At 39.7% G+C, this 17,159-nt stretch overlaps 2 protein-coding genes across 2 annotated transcripts in view; one reads left to right on the top strand and one right to left on the bottom strand.

Moving 5' to 3' along the window:
- Positions 1 to 67: 67 nt before the first annotated feature.
- mRpS14 (mitochondrial ribosomal protein S14) lies at positions 68 to 2,179 on the top strand. The gene is made up of 3 exons (XM_090152974.1): positions 68 to 264; positions 400 to 573; positions 1,879 to 2,179. Exons 1-3 carry the CDS (start codon positions 196 to 198, stop codon positions 2,059 to 2,061), a joined length of 426 nt encoding a protein of 141 aa, XP_090009100.1. The 5' UTR covers positions 68 to 195; the 3' UTR covers positions 2,062 to 2,179.
- Positions 2,180 to 2,289: 110 nt separating this feature from the next.
- The window catches only part of LOC149936228 (fatty acyl-CoA hydrolase precursor, medium chain-like), a 64,368-nt gene continuing 49,498 nt past the window's right edge, over positions 2,290 to 17,159 (bottom strand). Inside the window, exons 6-10 of the mRNA XM_090152973.1 lie at positions 16,825 to 16,972; positions 16,426 to 16,628; positions 13,562 to 13,703; positions 12,957 to 13,092; positions 2,290 to 3,664 (exon numbers count right to left, since the gene is read on the bottom strand). Coding sequence (XP_090009099.1) covers positions 3,319 to 3,664; positions 12,957 to 13,092; positions 13,562 to 13,703; positions 16,426 to 16,628; positions 16,825 to 16,972 — 975 coding nt within the window. The 3' untranslated portion in view covers positions 2,290 to 3,318. The remainder of the gene's footprint in view (positions 3,665 to 12,956; positions 13,093 to 13,561; positions 13,704 to 16,425; positions 16,629 to 16,824; positions 16,973 to 17,159) is intronic.

The following is a 17,159-nucleotide window of genomic DNA, read 5'->3' as shown; positions in this document are numbered from 1 at the left end:
TTTGATTGGCTAGATAAATTACGCATTTTGAGTCGTCTGCTCTTTATTCAGTTGCAATATTGCATATTGATTAATGAACATGAGTCGCGCTTGGCTTTTTCTCACGTTACTTTAATGGTTTTTTGTTGATAATTGTTATTTTGTTTGTATCTGTGTAATACTAACATATTTAAAACAAATATTTTCGTGATCAATATGAGTGGCTTCAATAAAGCTATTCGCTTAGTTGGCCATGTTTTCAAGTCTCTGGAAATGCCAAATATTGTAAGTTTTCTATCTCTTTGAGCGCGATGATAGAATGTTGGAGAAATCAGGCAACCAAAATCGAATATATACAAACTCAAACTATCATGTAAATAAAGCTATTATGATCTAAATTTCAAATTCCATCAATTACAGAAAAATATGAATCCATTTGAATCACCAATTCAAAGAAGAACGTCATCCCAATTTTATACTGATTGGAGAATGCAAAGAGATGCTAAGAGACGTAGAACCATCAAAGAATATGCCAAAGTTAGGCTTCAACTGAATTCTATGAGAAAAAACAACATACTACCTAAAAAATTTCAAGTATATGCTATTTTTAACTTACCGCAAAGTTTAATGTCCACTCAATATCTGGAGACTGGGATTATTTGGCTTTAAGCTATATGCTCGGTTTTGTTCAGTAGAGGTAGAATATAATATTGATAAATGTAAAGGTGCTGTGAACTTCATTATATAATCAGACACTTGGTGCTTGTTCTAATTTCTTTTCTTAAGCACTTGCTTTATTGAATTTCCTTTCCTTTTTTAATAGCTTAGTGTGGTTTCATCATCTGGTTTTAGAATTTGTCTGTTTTAAATTATTAATTTTCTTTTTATGATCATTTTGTAATGATATGAGTTCGTAGTTGATTTACTACATTTTCTTATTACATTACTACTGATTTTCATTATGATTGTGGTTTTTGAATTAACTCTTTGTAATGATGGTTTCAAAATAACTCATTTTGGTTACTGAGGATATAAGAGTAGACCATTCAAAAGGCTCAAGGTTTTGACTAAACAATATTCAGCGCTACTGAATTTCTTTAGTAAGTGCAAAACACACTTCTTACTATCCCGCTATTGTGTTTTTTTAATTAGTTGTTTCATATGATACTTAATTATAACAGGAATCCTTACCTCTACTTAAAATGCTCATCTTGCCGTATCATATATGGTAAGATTACTCTGACAGCTTTGATGAGATTCAAAATTCACTTTGGGCAGGCTCCCCGCTGTCACCCACATCGTGACGAAAATCTGCCGCGATAAGTATTCCAAGTACAGGTATGGATTCCTGATTATAATCAAAGCGCCACCTTGAGCCTGGTATATTCATACATTCTCAGTAACCTAATTAAGTTCTTGGTTTTTTTAAAGAGACACACTGGCATTTGTTTTTAAGAAGTTTCACATGCTTGTTTCCAGAATATAAATCTGAGTGGAATTTTTTCAAACACCGGTGTGGCCCTTTAAAATAAGGGTTAATAAGCTTTGGCACAACTCGGATATTTGTCCCTTTCGTATATGTGACTTTTATCATGCGGTTATTCTTTGCCTTACATTAGGGGACTAAAATTATTCACCCTTTAGTTTTATATGCCACTCATGCGCACGAGATAGCATGTGTAATAAATAAAAAAATTGGCCCTCAATATCTTGTGTGGCTTATACTAATGTGAAGGCAGATTTGTTCCCCTAATGTTGTTTAACACCCTCTTTTTATCTGAAAACATTTCAAGAACCTCATAAGAACATCCTTTCCTTAAATTGTTCTCTGTTTGATAATGATCGTATTCTAATAAAGTTCTCAGAAATATAAATCTCATTTTAATGTGATTATTTTAGGAAATTGTCAGCAAAGAACTCCATGCGTTGCCTAAAGATGGTTCAATCACTAGAGCACATGGTCGTTGTGTCATTACATCTCGGGCCAGGGGGAAACTTACGAAATGGAGAATGTCCAGAATCATGTGGAGACAACTTGCTGACTACAATTGCTTGTCGGGGGTAATTAGAGCTATGTGGTAGTTAATTGCGTACAGAAAAAAGGTTATTTTCTGTTTATGACGCAAAAATTTTGATTTCCAATATTATTCTACATACGAGTCGAGAATGGAAGGATTTAGAATAAAGATTTATTTAACAATTTGATATGTCACTATCGGAATAAATACGCAAAACATTTACACCTTTTGAAATTACCAAATTAATTTCAAAATAACAACAACTAAACTTCTTTTAATTATAATTATCTGTTTAACCGGATAAAGGGTCTGAATATATCAACTGTACAATATATACGTACATATTTCCTTGAAATGTATTTTTTTGTGGAAGAAAATTGGTCAACAAGAACATCATTTTAACTATGAGTTAAATTATCAGTATATGAATCTTACAACAGATGTACATTTTTTGGGTAAATTGAGGGAAGAAATATCTTAGGTCAAAAATAATCCAAGTCTAAAAATATTCGTTGGAATTATATAATGTCACTCTTATTTACATCTTCCAAACATTTTAATTAACTTAACCCATTGTTAGTTAATTAGCGACTTTTCATGTATGTAGCACCCCATCAACTAATATTTTTCATTTTTTGATATGATATAAAGCGTTTAATATATATCTTCCCCTTTCAGCCTTTGGATATGATTTTATTGATGATATATTTAGATAAGCTTTTTGTCTTTTTCCACAATTTCTCAGTTATAAATTTTGCAAACAAACCATTTTAGATTCCTATCACAGAAAATATACTGAAGTTTAATCATATATATTCGAATATTTATCAAATATTGAAATCCTAGTGTGATCTGCACAAAAGCTCGCAAATTTTTGAGTGTTGCTATAGCCTTATGTTGATATTATTAAACTTCAGGCTACTCTTGTGTATAAATATTAATTACGCTACCTTACCACGTTAATTTAAATTTTTGGCACTGATTTTGTTTTACAAGAATGGTATAATATTGCAGGTAATTTTCTAGCAAGCTTACCAAAAAATGGGAAATTTTTCACAAAGCCCATTTACAGTAATTATTAATTACTATGTACGGTCTTCATACGAGTGACAATATATAAACACATTTAAAATTGAATTATCGTTAATTATTGCCGATATGTTGAACTAATTGATGTAAGTCTCGAAATTTTATTATTTTCACCCCAATATTAGGTTGGCTAATATAGTTCGATGGTAAATGTTGTAACCAAATGATACCATATAACGGTAACGTCATGGTTCAAATTAAAAACGCACTCCCCCCAGCTCTCGCCATTCCCTCAAACAAGAGTAGGGCTTCCCTGTATGACAAGGCCGACATCTTTCCGCTTCCGTCGGGAGCAGACCAAGTACGCGATGATAGTCAAGCAAGTGGCGCTCAAGGTCGCCAAGAATATGGTGACACACAGGAGTTGTTGTTGGGTCGAGCACGAGCCTTGGCGTCGTTCGACGGGTGACATGGGGTGCTCGGTGAAAAGCGGGATGAAACTGTTCCAGAAGGTCATCCGTCTCTCTTTGTACACCTTCTTCATCTCCATCGTCGAGCCTATGGAAGCGTATTTATGCTGACCGGGAGAGTATTGCTGCCACGTAAAGTTCACCGCTCCAAAGTCCGGCGTTGGGTTTCTGTTCAACGAAAAATCTCTTTGTGAAACGTTTAATGAATATTTTCCGGATGGGGCTGTCCAGTGGCATAAATAGCGCCCCCGCAGAACCCACAGGGCGGGAGGCAAACGTTTATGACTAAAATCGGTGCTATTTAAAAGGGCTCCGAGTCGTTTTTCGGGGGGGGGGGGGGGGCGGAGTTCCTAGCTACGCCACTGGGGCTGTCTTTAAAGGAAGTGACCGTGGTTCAACCATGGTTCAACGAATTTCCCATTTCTGCTATTAGGCGGATACTTTTCGCTTAGAACAGTAACCCTATGATTTAATTTTATTCCTATTCTGTGGTGACAAATAGTTCGAGTCGAGGTAAAAACCTTTCACCAAAATGGCTGCCTGTGGCCATTTCAGATAAATTCTGGATAAGCTGACGATTTTATCAGGTTATCTCGTTTTTGGGGACGGGTAGAAACTATGACCTTGACGAATAGTTCACAGTGCAGACAGGGCCGGATTAACGAATAGGCCTGGGCCTAGGGCACTAAGCCTACAAGGGGCACCAAGAGGGTTCGAAAAAAATAAAAGTACAAACCTTTAATCATTTGCTTTTCACAAAATATTTTCCGGAGTAATTTTAGTAAATGCGTCCACCCCTATGAACCAAAAACGTTTGATTGTCACATTCTCTGACGAACTGCCGTCTAGCCTTGGGTCTAGCTAATGACGACATACTAAATCTGGCAGCAAAATTAATTTCCCTTCCATTTCTCAATTATAAATTGAGGTAGCGCCTAGGGGGCACCAAAATTAACTTGGGCCTACGGCCCCATAAAGTCTTAATCCGGCCCTGAGTGCAGAGTAAGTATTTCCACCAAAACAAGCGAATAATTTAAATTCGCGTAAAAGGTGTACACCTTTTGTTCCAGAACAAGCGAAAAGTATCCAACTGTTGGTGATACGTTGAAAACTAGTCCTAGCGCGTGTTAGCACGAGGCGGGGCTTAGTCTCAATTTCGAATTTCCCACGTAAGGACCAAACCGCCATCTCGGATCGGAACGGTTTGAAAAACCTCGAGCGGCCATATTGTCTGTGATATCTCCTAGACTCCTAGTCTCTAATCGTGGTGCTATTAATTTTTTTAATTAATTTAAATAACCAGTTAAACTAAACTTCCAAAATTATGTTAGACAAAATGGCCACCGGCACAACTCGCGATAAAAAAATTTGCTCGTTCATCGTCATCAAACGTCAATCGTATAAGGCGTGGCTTAGACTAATACGTCACAAGAATACACACTATACCTAATCCGAAATAAAAGTTTAATTTAAAGGGACTTTCAAGAGGCGTATAAGACAAAAAAGTAATTTTGTCTTTATACATGTAAATTTGGGAGGGGCTCGAAATTACTTTTTTAATCTTAAACGCCTCTTGGTTCAGATTTGAAGGTTAATATAGCGATATATTGATATTTGGTCATATCAATTTTCAAGGTCACCGGAAGTGACGTCACGTGGTTCGTATTTCCGGAAACCCCCATTTTGACCCTTAAGACAAACAGTTTTTGTTACAAATCCCTAACCTAATTAAAAAATACCTTGACCCATCGTGTACCTTATCACATGCTTATTTTGTCATGGGCTCTTGGACTATTTAATTTGTGTGTAGCGGACGCTAGATTCTAGGTGCAACCTCGGAGAAGCTAGCGCCGTTACGCCACTTAGACTCGTTTCGGTCGCGAATTAGAGATTATTTATGGGAATATAATTCGATATTGAAAATATAGATGGCGCTTTATTTTCTATACTAAAGGGCTTACTGTGATAATTATTTTGAAAACAATGAAATCTATTTTCCAAGGGTTACTTGTGTATATTTTTATGTAAATATGATTATTTCTCGGGTTAATAATAATAATAATCATCAGCTAGGCTAATACCCAAGGCATCACCTTAGGCCTAAGTCATCATGCGACTTTTGAAGCCCTTAATTCAGGTGGCCGGGTTACAATGCGTAGGAGGGTGGTGGCAAGCCCTGCATGCCACGAGATCGAGCCAACAGCTCCCTACACTAACTATTACCGTTAACCTTGACAAGTTTTTATGGAAGGGGAAACCGAAGAACTCGGGGGAAAACCCCTTAAACCAGTGGGGAGAGAACTTGCAAACTCAACGCAGAAGGAGTTGTTCCGAGTTTTCACCCAGTGCCACCTAGGAGGATTCAAGTGTACCTGGAGAAGAATTCTGGGACATAAAACTACAACGGAGCCATCTAGTGGGGAAAATGTGAACTATGACCACGTGTTTGGCTTAGGAACTGGATAAAAAATTATATTTTTATGGCACCTAGAATCGCTACGACAGTTGTCAAAGCAACAATATTTCCCCATAATTATATAGTTTTCGGGCAAATTTCTTCGACGTGGCCTAAGCTAAAAACCGTTAAAGTTCGAAATACTGTCTAGCAGATAAATGTTTTGGTAACTCTTAGCTTACTTTGAAGTTTTGTAGGTGGCGCTAAAAACGTTATGTCCAAGTATTTGACACACCAGGCGACAGCTGTAGCCGAGCCGCGAGGCATTGGTCGGGGGAAAACAAATTTCTTCTCCAGGTACACTTGAATCCTCCTAGGTGCCACAAGCTAGGGAATTTTTGATCCGAAAAGGAAAATTTTAACACCGCGAAAATGAAATTTCCCTTTCACGGTGGTTCTGGCATCACAAGCTAAAAATCGTCTCTACTTATCTTAGTTCCTAATCTTAAATGCACAAAAATCATCTCGCAAAGTAATTTTTCAAGCCAAAAATAGCGGTCGATTTATTTCTAACTAGTGTTGTAAGTCGGAAAATTTTCCGGAAAATGACCGACGCCTTTTTTTCAAAAAATTCCCCGAAAAAAATTAAAAAAAAGGTTTCATTCCATGATTAGTCTAATAATGAATAATTAATAAATTCATGGTCTAATATATTGTTTGCAAATTTAAATAAAGTGGAATTTTCGCCTCATTTTTTCGAATTTAAGAGTAAAACTAAACCTCTAGACTAGTTTAAACTGATTAACAATGTAACACTATTAATGTTCTGTAGTGTGTTTACTGATATTAGACATTTTATATCGATAAAAGTTAAAAACATTAAAAACCCTTAAAAAGTAATTTATGTTTAAATTTTTTATTTTTCCGTTCCGCATTTTATTTTTCCGGAAAATTAACAACACTATTTCTAACGCTCATCGGATTGAAAACATATTTCCAGTTTACAATTTTTTTTCAGTACGGTTTCGGTAATTTGGAACAATAAGCAAGTAGTGCGAAAACTGTTCGCCGCAAAGCATCATTTATAAAGTTATAGTTATTTGAAATTATACTAAAAACGACAAGCAGAAAAATACCAAACTAGTTACTCTCTTCTGCAAAATTTTGTTACTCTGCCCACGTGCCCCTCTGCAAATTTCGGTAAAGTACCTATCAGGCTATCACCGAACACACGACGAGTGTAAAAAGGTTTCGACGAATACCTAATTAAGTGCGGGGCATTCCGCGCCACCCCAACCTCATTCCCGCTAATCACGGTGGGCCGTCTAGAATCGCGACCTAGAGGACATATTACGAAGAAAAATAGAATATATTTTGTCCCCACAAACGGAAAATCGCTATATTTCGTGTATCCTACCATACCACAAACGGAAAATGGGTTAGAAAACGTTAATTTAAAAAATTTAATATTTCCGCGTAATTTCATTTCCGCAAAATAATTTTGACACCGAAATGTTCAGTATGGGCTAAAGTATCCAAACAAAAAACAAACCCCTACAAGCTTACCTGTAAGTCAGTGCTTCCACTTGGACAATCTCATTTATCCCTCGGTCGGTTCTAATAAATCCCTTTTTATCCCTTTCACAATTTTTAAACTAAAACAATAAGATTTATAATATTTAGGCCTTATTTAAAGAAAAATATTTCTTAAATATATTTTAAAATCTATGACACACTTCCGAATCCCAGTTAATTTCATTCGTGGATTCCAATAAATCTAGAGGTGCGGTATTTGAGTAGACCAAAATATTTCTAGCAAAAATTAGAAAAATTCCCAAAATCTTTAATTTTCCCTTTTTCCCTCTCTTCCAAAATAAAATCCCTTTTAGGTCGGAAAATCCCTAAAAAGGGATAAAATCCCTCAAAGTGGAAGCACTGCTGTAAGTATAAGCAATAAAAAAGGTACTACCATGGAAGTGCTCTCCGTCGGCAATGGGAAAAATAGCAGATGGCTTTTTCATTGTTTTTGTTTCGGGGGCTCTGCCCCAATACCACCCTTTGAGGCGTCTACCCCCGTTTTGAGACTTTACCCCCATACCCCCGCTTTGAAAAAAAGCGATTGTTTGACATGTTGGTACCGCTATCCTTATAGTGACATTTCTAAAAATGTAATTTTACTACCAGGGAATACGGCTTGTAAAATGTTTCCTATCTGTATAGAAGGCCACCATCATTTTAGTCCTTTCTGAAAAGATGTGTTTTGTTCGTTTTCCTCCCGTATATTTTCCAACAAATAAAGAAGTAAAATTCTGATTTTCAAAAGGTTTTCAAAAGGGAAAAACGCTACGACGGCGAGCAGTCCAGCGTTGCCAGACGTACGATAATTATCGCACAGTGCGATAATTTCATCGAAATTTTTAGGGTGTACTATAATTTTCATGGTGTACGATATCGTACCATTATAATTCTGCCTCAACGTACGATAATGTACAATAATTTTTCAATTTTTTTTTGAAAAACCTACGAACGATTTCAATTTTATTATTAATTTATTTAACTTCTACTTAAAAATTAATGATATAAATTTTCTGCCGAATTAGCTGCGTAGTCCGAGTGCGAGTTTATGCATTTTTTAATACATTTTTAAACCAATGAAGTTTAGTTAATAATGATAATAGGCATTTTGTTTAATTCCCTGAAATAAAACTCCTATGGTGTTTTCAAAAAATCAAGTTCAAGTTCCAGTTCAAGTCATTTATGTATGAATTCAAATATAGCGCCAAAAAGAAATGTGCGATAATTTTTCAGGAAAATCGATAATTTTTTGGCCTAGATACGATAATTTCAGATTTTATATCTGGCAACGCTGGCGAGCACTGTTTGCGGCGGATTGAACGCTACGCACCGCAACGAACGGTTCGGTTTTTATATCTTTAAAATTAATTATTTGCGGCGAATATTTTTGGTACCATTACGTTCCCCTTAAAAAGTACTTTGGTAAGGAGGAACCTATTGTAGTGATGAGTCCCGGATAGTTTTAAAGCCGACCCGATTAAAAAATACAAAATTGAAACTCAACCCGACCCGGCTCGCCAAAATTATCCATTTCGAAAACCCGGTCCGCCACAGTTGTAAACCGGCCCAGCCCGAGAAAATTTTTAAAATTTTAAACCCGACCCGAACAGGCCCGATAAAATTGAAAACCGGCCCGACCCGAAAAACTTTTTATGTTTATAGTATACGCTTGTTTTAAATGCTAGAGCGGCCTCCCAGATTTCAATTTTGTCAGTAGATGGAGCTTGGAGCTCTTTGAGAAACGGTTAAAAATGAGTGAACGTGCCAAGAGTATGATTAACACGTGATAATGATTCGCTTTCTGTATGTAGAGATTTGCTGTTTCGAATAAAATAGAAACTTGAAGGCCTGATCACTAATATATAAAAAGCCCGACCCGACCCGACCAGAAAACAAAATTATAAAATTAAATCCAACCCGACCCGAACCGCCAAAAACTTCGATATCGATAACCCGACCATTGAGTTGGGAATATTAATCTAGAGATCCAATCAAATCTGCTCCCCGCGAAACAAGTTTTTGAAAATTACGAATGTGTCGTCTCCTCTAAAATGACGATAAAACGTTATCATATGACCCGTGGCGCCATCCATTATTTTTGAAAAAAAAATCTTTTTGCCGGAAAACGCGTCTTTTTTTTTCAAAAATAAGAAAGACTTTATTGGTGTATATGGCAGCGGAGGCCTTCACACCATGTGCATCGTACAGAATTAGACTACAAATTGAAAGTATATACAAACAGCGATAAGAAGATAAATACACAAACCAAAAACAAAACTATTGTACCCGGCAAAGTTAACGAATGCCAACGGAGCCGAGCAGATTACACACGTCCGAAATAATCGGTAGTACCAGGGAGCACTAAACCTGGTAGTAAACCTCGAGAAAAGGCCATACGGAGACCCGATACAGAGTGGAGAAAGTCAACTGCCAAAAACGAATGGCGGGGACCGCTAGCCGCCCGACATTCAAAAAGAATGTGGTGAAGCGTCTCTATCGCCGCGCACTGACCGGAGCGACACACCGAAGACGTTCTTAAGCGAAAACGGAAAAGCACCGCCGCAGTTGGAAGCCGGTCACAGTTAACACGTGCTACTAACGAGTCTTGCCAACGTGGCAACCGAAGACCCGCAATACGGTCCCGTGACGGATCAGTCTTGTACCACCCGACGCCCCGAGCCGAAACAAAGTGGTTCCATGAAACCTGCCAAGAGTCCGTAACCAGAACCGAAACCCGTGTTTTAAGGTAGCTTTTGGTGCGAGGCAAAAAACCATCGGCCGCGCAGGATGGTCGATAGCCGCTACTGTGCCACATTGTCCGCCATCTCGTTCCCTGGGATACCGGAATGAGCCGGACACCACAATAGTTTAACACGCCCGGAGTAACCGTGACAGAGGCTCCGGAAACGTAGCACTTGAGGGTCAGGGCCGTCCCCCAAAATCATAGCCAAGGCCGATTGGGAGTCGGAGCATACGACTATGTTCCGGAGACCTTCACTGCGAGCGAAAGCCACCGCTTGATTAATGGCAAAGAGCTCCACCGTGTTAATCGGGTGGCCCGGATGCACAACGAACGGACGAGCGACATCGCGATCAGGAATGCAGAAGCTGGCGCCGGCACAGCTGGATACGTCCTGGAGGGAGCCGTCGGTATATATGACCACGGAATCGCCGGCCATGGCATGGAGTTCGTAAAAGAAGAGCTGGCGCAACTCGACATCCGAGAACTCTGACTTTGAGGAGCGCAGCCAGCGACAGTTGACGTCCGCCTGGACAGGGGTCCAAGAAGGAAGGGAAATAGGGCTGGGGGAAGGAACCAAATCATGAAGCCAGTCAAGATTAAGAGTGACAAGTTGACGCCAGTATTTGAGAATCGTTGGAGTATTATGTATCGTCCAGAAGTGTTCAAAGTGACTGAGAGTGGCCACCGAGCCAGTTATGTAGCGCCTGTAGTAGTCGGGAGCATCGGCGGCTGCGGCCAGGTTGACAAACTGCATACCCAGCAGATCTCTACGGTGGGAAAGCGAGATGATCGCCGCTTCAGCTTCCATTAACTTAATACTCGTCGACTTGGGAACACCCAAGATGACACGAAGCGCAGCATTTTGGAGACGGTCCAAGCGCCGTAAGTGGGTGGCAGCCGCGGAGTTATAGACGATGCTAGAATAATCGATCCGGGAGCGAATAAACTGCAAATACAACACCTTGAGGGCGCGGCGAGAGGCTCCCCAACATGTACCAGAAACCGCGCGCAACAAATTTAGCCGTTGCATGGACGATTGATATAAGGCATCAATGTGGGCGCGCCAGGTCAGTTTATGATCGAGGGTAACACCGAGGTAGACAAATTGTTCCACCCTCGCCAAAGGAGAGGTCCCGAGTGAAAAGTAGATGTCATCGTAAAAGGCCGTGATTCGTTTGCGGGAAAAGACCATGTATTTGCACTTAGACGGTTGAAAAGTGAGGCCCCATTCGCTACAGTACTCCACCATATTGTCAAGTGCAATCTGTAAGTGCTCCTGCAGAGTGACGGCATGAAGACCAGTGACCCAGAGCGCCAGATCATCGGCGTGCTCACCGTGTAAAACGCCCACTGGGCAAGAGTCCGTGATGGCCCCGAGGATGACGTTGAAAAGCGTTGGGCTAAGTGAACTCCCCTGCGGCGCGCCTCAAACGCGTCTTATTTGAACGAACCATTGAGAGATAGACGGCGCCACGGGTAGAATGATAAAGTTTTCTCATCATTTGGGAGCAGACGGCAGTATTCTTATTTTTTAAAAACTTGTTTCGCGAAATACTGAAATCCGACGTTTTGATTGGACCTCTAGATTAATATTCCCAACTCAATGGTTGGGTCAGCCACCTTTTAGCGGGCCCAAAACTCGGCTCTAGCCTATGGTTCAAAATAGCTACGGTTTCTTAGCGTTGTTTGTTTAACCTCATGGGTGTCAGAAATCCAGAAAATTAATGTATTTTTACTAATTAATTAATTAATTAATTAATGATGTTATTTAATTAACAGACAATCAAAATTGTGTACTATAAAATAGTTACGGGCATTGAATTTCAAATAATATGAAGCCTAGGTCAATCCATTCGGAAAAATCATTACGGTCGTCACTTATTGGAAAAACCGATTCATCATTTTCATCAACGAACAACGCTAAGTCGAAACCGGAAACGCGTAAAACCTTTAGTCGCTTCTGTATTTAAAATTTTAAGTCCACAGGATCGTTTGAAAAATTCGTATACAGGGTGATTGAAAAACTCATATAAAAAGGTTATGCAAAAATTTGAAGGAGTTGTAGGGGTTTTTTCCCTTTTCCTACGATGAGTTAAAAGAGCGCCAGAGAGCTTCAAAGTGTGGCCTACTAGCCCCTGGAACTAGTAGATTACGCAGAGATTACTTATTCTTAATGAAAAGCGTACATACCGATTACGCAGAATGGTCAGCCCCAGTGGCGCACCCAGGAATTTTTCTGGGGGCCCGATGCATCCCAAAACATTATTAGGTAATGATAAGCAAAAAACGTTTTATGAAGGCGTCGGTCATACTTATTTGCTTCTTCTTCCTGGTGCGCCACTTAGCTCCTCCTTCGCAAAACACGTGATTCTGTAGCCCCATCCTCAAAATTCAAATAATTCTATGGTCCTTTAAATGGCCCAAGGCATATTCTCAATCGGAAAATCGACTTATGTTTAACGTTACTAGCTTAATTGCCCCACCTTCTGATATATCTGGTGGCAGAAATAAGGTAATTACACTCTTTTTAAATTTCGCGCGTAGCCAATCTTCGTATCAAAAAATATAGGCTTAAAAGGAATACAATTTTTAATATTTCTATCGCCCCCAAAAGATTTCCAATAGTCGCCTCCTATGGTTTTTGAAATTTTCGGCACAGCTCGGTGGTTTGTTGCGGTGGCAATCCCCGAAAGTGTCGGGGTCTTCTCGGAGGTTATATTCCCTTCGAGAGAGTGTCTGTCTCTTACCCGAATTTGGCGAAATCCGTCCACATTCGAATCATGTTTTTGCTGATTTCGGCGTCTTCCGGTTGCCGGAAAGTGTTCTTCAATTCTAAATATGGCAGCCCGAAAATGTAATGGAGTTCGCTCTCGTGATACGAACCTATATATTCCGCCATCACCAAAGAAAGAAAATAAAAAAATCTCTTTATTTTCGCTGAGATTAGGACTTTATTTTGTAGGGGGGACACCGTTCCTACCCAATATTCCCCTCGCCGCACCGCACCTTATCTAGAGACTAGAGGAGAGAAGAATTCGGTTTTCCCTCTTTTTCTCCTATTCCCGTTCGACAGTCACGCTCTATTTTGATTTCTTATTTCCCCCTTTTATATATATTTTTCTATCATTCATTCCGTTCCCCTTCTCGTCTCGCTTACGCGAGAGGCTCCGAGCTTTGTTAGGGCTCATTCGTCGCCGTCCATTTTAATGGATCGTTATAGATTTAATCCACGCTTCGGCCAGTTGAAAGTATTGGCGGCCGGGCATTGTTCGTTTTGGCGGCCTTCCAGCGAGACTGTCCGCTGACTGGAGAAGGAAAAGAGAGATTGCGTAAAAGAGACGCGGTTACTTACCGACCCAGCTGGTATTTTGTATGCTGATGTCGTCCGAACTGGAGTAAACAAATTCGTACATGTAGACGGGTTGGCTGGAATGCTTGGAGATCAGTTTAGCGAGTTGAACTCCGGGAGCTTTCAGGCCCACGTCCGATATGATCTGTTTTGTCAAAACGCAATTTAAAAGGTGCCCCGAATAATGGAATTTATACGGGTTCATACACAATGGGCCGGCCAAACTTCCATTATAGATTTCATCGGCGTAATGTTTAAATCTCGTTGTAGGAATGGGGGGAGGTTCTTGACAAAAAAAAAACATAGCTATATATCAAAGGGTTAAAGAGTGGTTTTCACTATACAGAGGGTTTCAAAAGGTTATGAATTGAAGGAGGTGTAGGGGGTGAGTTGAGAAGTATGCCTGTTTTTTTTTTCATTTTCCTACGATGAGTTAAAAGAGCGCCAGAGAGCTCCAAAGTGTGCTGGAAGTAGGCTGCAACGAGCGCAATTACCAAACAGCGGGGAAACGCGAACATTAAGGTTTGGGTTCGTGTGATAGGTAAAAAAGGACTTTGTGAACCAGCGTAAAAAAGTAAACTTAAACAGTATTTAAAGTCCCTTCTGCTTGGTTTTGCGCTTGTTGCAACCTACTTCCAGGGGCTAGTAGGCCACACTTTGAAGCTCTCTGGCACTCTTTTAACTCATCGTAGGTAAATGGGGAAAAAACCGACATATACTTCTCAACTCACCCCCTACAACCCCTTCAAATTTTTGCATAACCTTTTGAAACACCCTGTATATTTTGCGGAAGCAGTGTTCTTTCTTTCTGAGAAACGCAATGGACGCTTCAATAAAAGTTACTCGGTTTCTACTCCCCTCTCCAAATTCATCTGGGAAGGAGCTATTTCCGGTCGGTCGGTTAAACGGTTAGAATGGCTAGCCAAAAAGTCATATTTAAGCCAATTTGAGAAGCGTTTTTGCCCTCATGAGAATTTTGCGTCAGATAAGAAACGCGTCGGCTCACGTGTATAAGCAACATACTAATGTTAATTTTCTATAATTTATTTTAAGGTAAAATATATAATGTTACTAAAACTAAGTATAAGAAGGTAATATTTTTATTATTATCATCCTCTTATGGTATAAATAATTAAAATTATATGTAATATTTTTATAAAGCGGGAAATTTTAAAGCTACTCATGGAGGCAGAGTTAATTCATTTCGTATAAAATTATCTTTTGGAAAAAGATGAAAACTCATTCCTTTAGAACTAAACATTACATTTGCAGTACAGTATGCAACAAGTGTTTCCTTTTAACCAGATAACTTTTTTGGCATGTTAAGGCTTAGCAAAAAACCGATGATACGTTTGAGAAAGTTTCCAGCTTTCTAATATTTCAACAAGCACTATATAAATAGTAACTTATGAGTCCTGGCTGTCGGAAATATTACTTCTTGGCAATTTCTGGGAAGATGTTTTATTTAAGCGCCTATTGTGGAAAGGTAGGATTGGTTGAAAGAGACGCAACATTTCCATACCGAAATTTTTATTGCAATTTTCAACAGCCTTTAGACGTTATATTTCGTAATTAGACTAAATACTGGTTTTCACTAGGGCTAAAACGTCGTCACGGTGAACGTCTAGGCCAAAAAAAGTATTAGACCTAATGGAGATTCGTTTTATCGAAACCCGCCTTCGTGGCGTTTTTGCCTTAGTGAAAACCTGCCGTTAGGTCTAACGTGTACTTTTTGCGTCGACGCTGTTTGGTCCTATTGAAATTACTGTAGAAACTCTGGACATTTTGGATAAACCTCATTTGCACGCTCGTCAGTAGAGCGTAAAAAACATCAATAACCGCTTCAGCTACAAGCTTGAAAATGAGGCTTGTTACTAGTTGTGGATAATTTCCAATTTCGCTGATTTTCCAAGCGGAAGCGGAAATTATCTCTTTGAAACAGATTGACGTGGAAAATGAAAATTCTTGCAGCTATAGGAGCGGATTTTAAGTATTTTTATCCTCTACCAGCGGTCATGAAAATGGGACTCAACAACTTCAAATATTTAAAGGGGAACAGTCAAGCTTTAACCAGTTAGATAGCCCTATAGCTCATTAAAAACTAAAATTTATGGCGAAAACCGCATAAAAAATATTGAGTGGTTAATTTTTAATAAAATAAAGAAATTTCGGGAAATCGAAAAGCGCGCGTCCGCCGCGACACCTGGTGAGAAATCGGTGAAACAGAAAAACAACGTAAAAGCGCGCGCTGCTGAAGACGCGAAAAATTTGTTTTTCACGCGCGGGGCGTTCCAGTTATACGAGACCTAAGCCTAAATTGGGTGATTTTAAAAGTTAGGATAGTTCGCAAATCGCTCACTAAGGTACTGCTGGCGCTGGCGATACGCCTTAAGATGGCGGCGAAAATTCAAACCCAAACACCTGGCGTTATTTTTCGTTTCAACTTTTTGGGCCAAAAGATATTTTTTCAAGACAAAAAAAGGTACGTGTAAGTATATTGAGCGTCTTGTTGATCTTTTGATATGCAAATAAGGCCATATTTGGAAAAGCTTGGCCGTTCCCCTTTAAAATATTTAAAAGTGAAGACTGAGCCACAAACCGTAACCAACGTATGACGCTCGAGGTACGCAATTTACAAAACTGCCATAAATTGAAGTGATTTGAACTTCGGTAACACCGGGTATTGAGTGCCAGTTTAAAATCCAATAGTTCCCCTTGGGAATAGGAAGCGTCATCGACTGGTTCAATACGGCGGCCAGAGAGAGGTCTCGAGACCCGTGACCCGAATTCTCGATTGAAAGGGAACAGGGTGGTCAACGGGGGTGGTCGCTGTAAATTTGGGGCTTTCGAGGGAGCTCGTCGCTTACCTCAGCCAGGATGAGAGCCCCGATTGGTTTTCCGGAAGAATTAGCTTGATCAATGATGATTTTTTTCCTCGTGTACTCGGTGTAAACGGCGTGGACGACGGCTTCCAAATTGGCCTCGCTACTGCTGCAGTTCTCCGACAGCAGATGCTGCAAGTACTTCTTAACTTTCTGTTTCGTCAACTTCACCGAAGACGGATTGCTGTCTGGGGAAATGTGCCAAAAATTAAAACGCGCGACGCCTATGTCACCTAACACGCCCCGAATGTTGATCTAACGTTTGAATAAGAAAGTTTTACTCTCTCTGCTTATAATACATTTTAATCAAGTTTGAACCTGGACACGAGTAAGCCTTGGCGTTTAACGTTTATATAGTTTGAGAAAGTTTTCAGTGGAACTTACAGTGGCTCATCCAAACTGAGACCTCGTCCCTGGTGAGTCCCGTCATGAATGGCACGGGGTGGATCTTCCCTTTGCGGACCATCGTTTCCGGGTCTCCCGGAAGGAAGTAGCGGTCAATTACGGGGGCAAAACGGATGGACATCGCGTTCTGTCCGGAGAAAAGAACGAATTATCTCGTTGGGTTTTCGTTTTCAGACACAACTATCGTCAGTGTTCCTACACTACATATCTGGAATTTCGTGGAATTTTACAATTAACCGTATAGGCAAGAATGCATTTATTTATACTCAGGGAGAATGAATATGTCGAGACTATCGACGGACTCGTTGAGCCCT

This window comes from Leiobunum rupestre, chromosome 7 (genome assembly GCF_980474605.1).
Source record: "Leiobunum rupestre chromosome 7, qqLeiRupe1.1.hap1, whole genome shotgun sequence".
In the NCBI taxonomy this organism is placed as follows: Eukaryota; Metazoa; Arthropoda; class Arachnida; order Opiliones; family Sclerosomatidae; genus Leiobunum; species Leiobunum rupestre.
The sequence above is the reverse complement of the archived record's forward strand: the minus strand, read 5'-3'. Positions and strand labels throughout refer to the sequence as shown.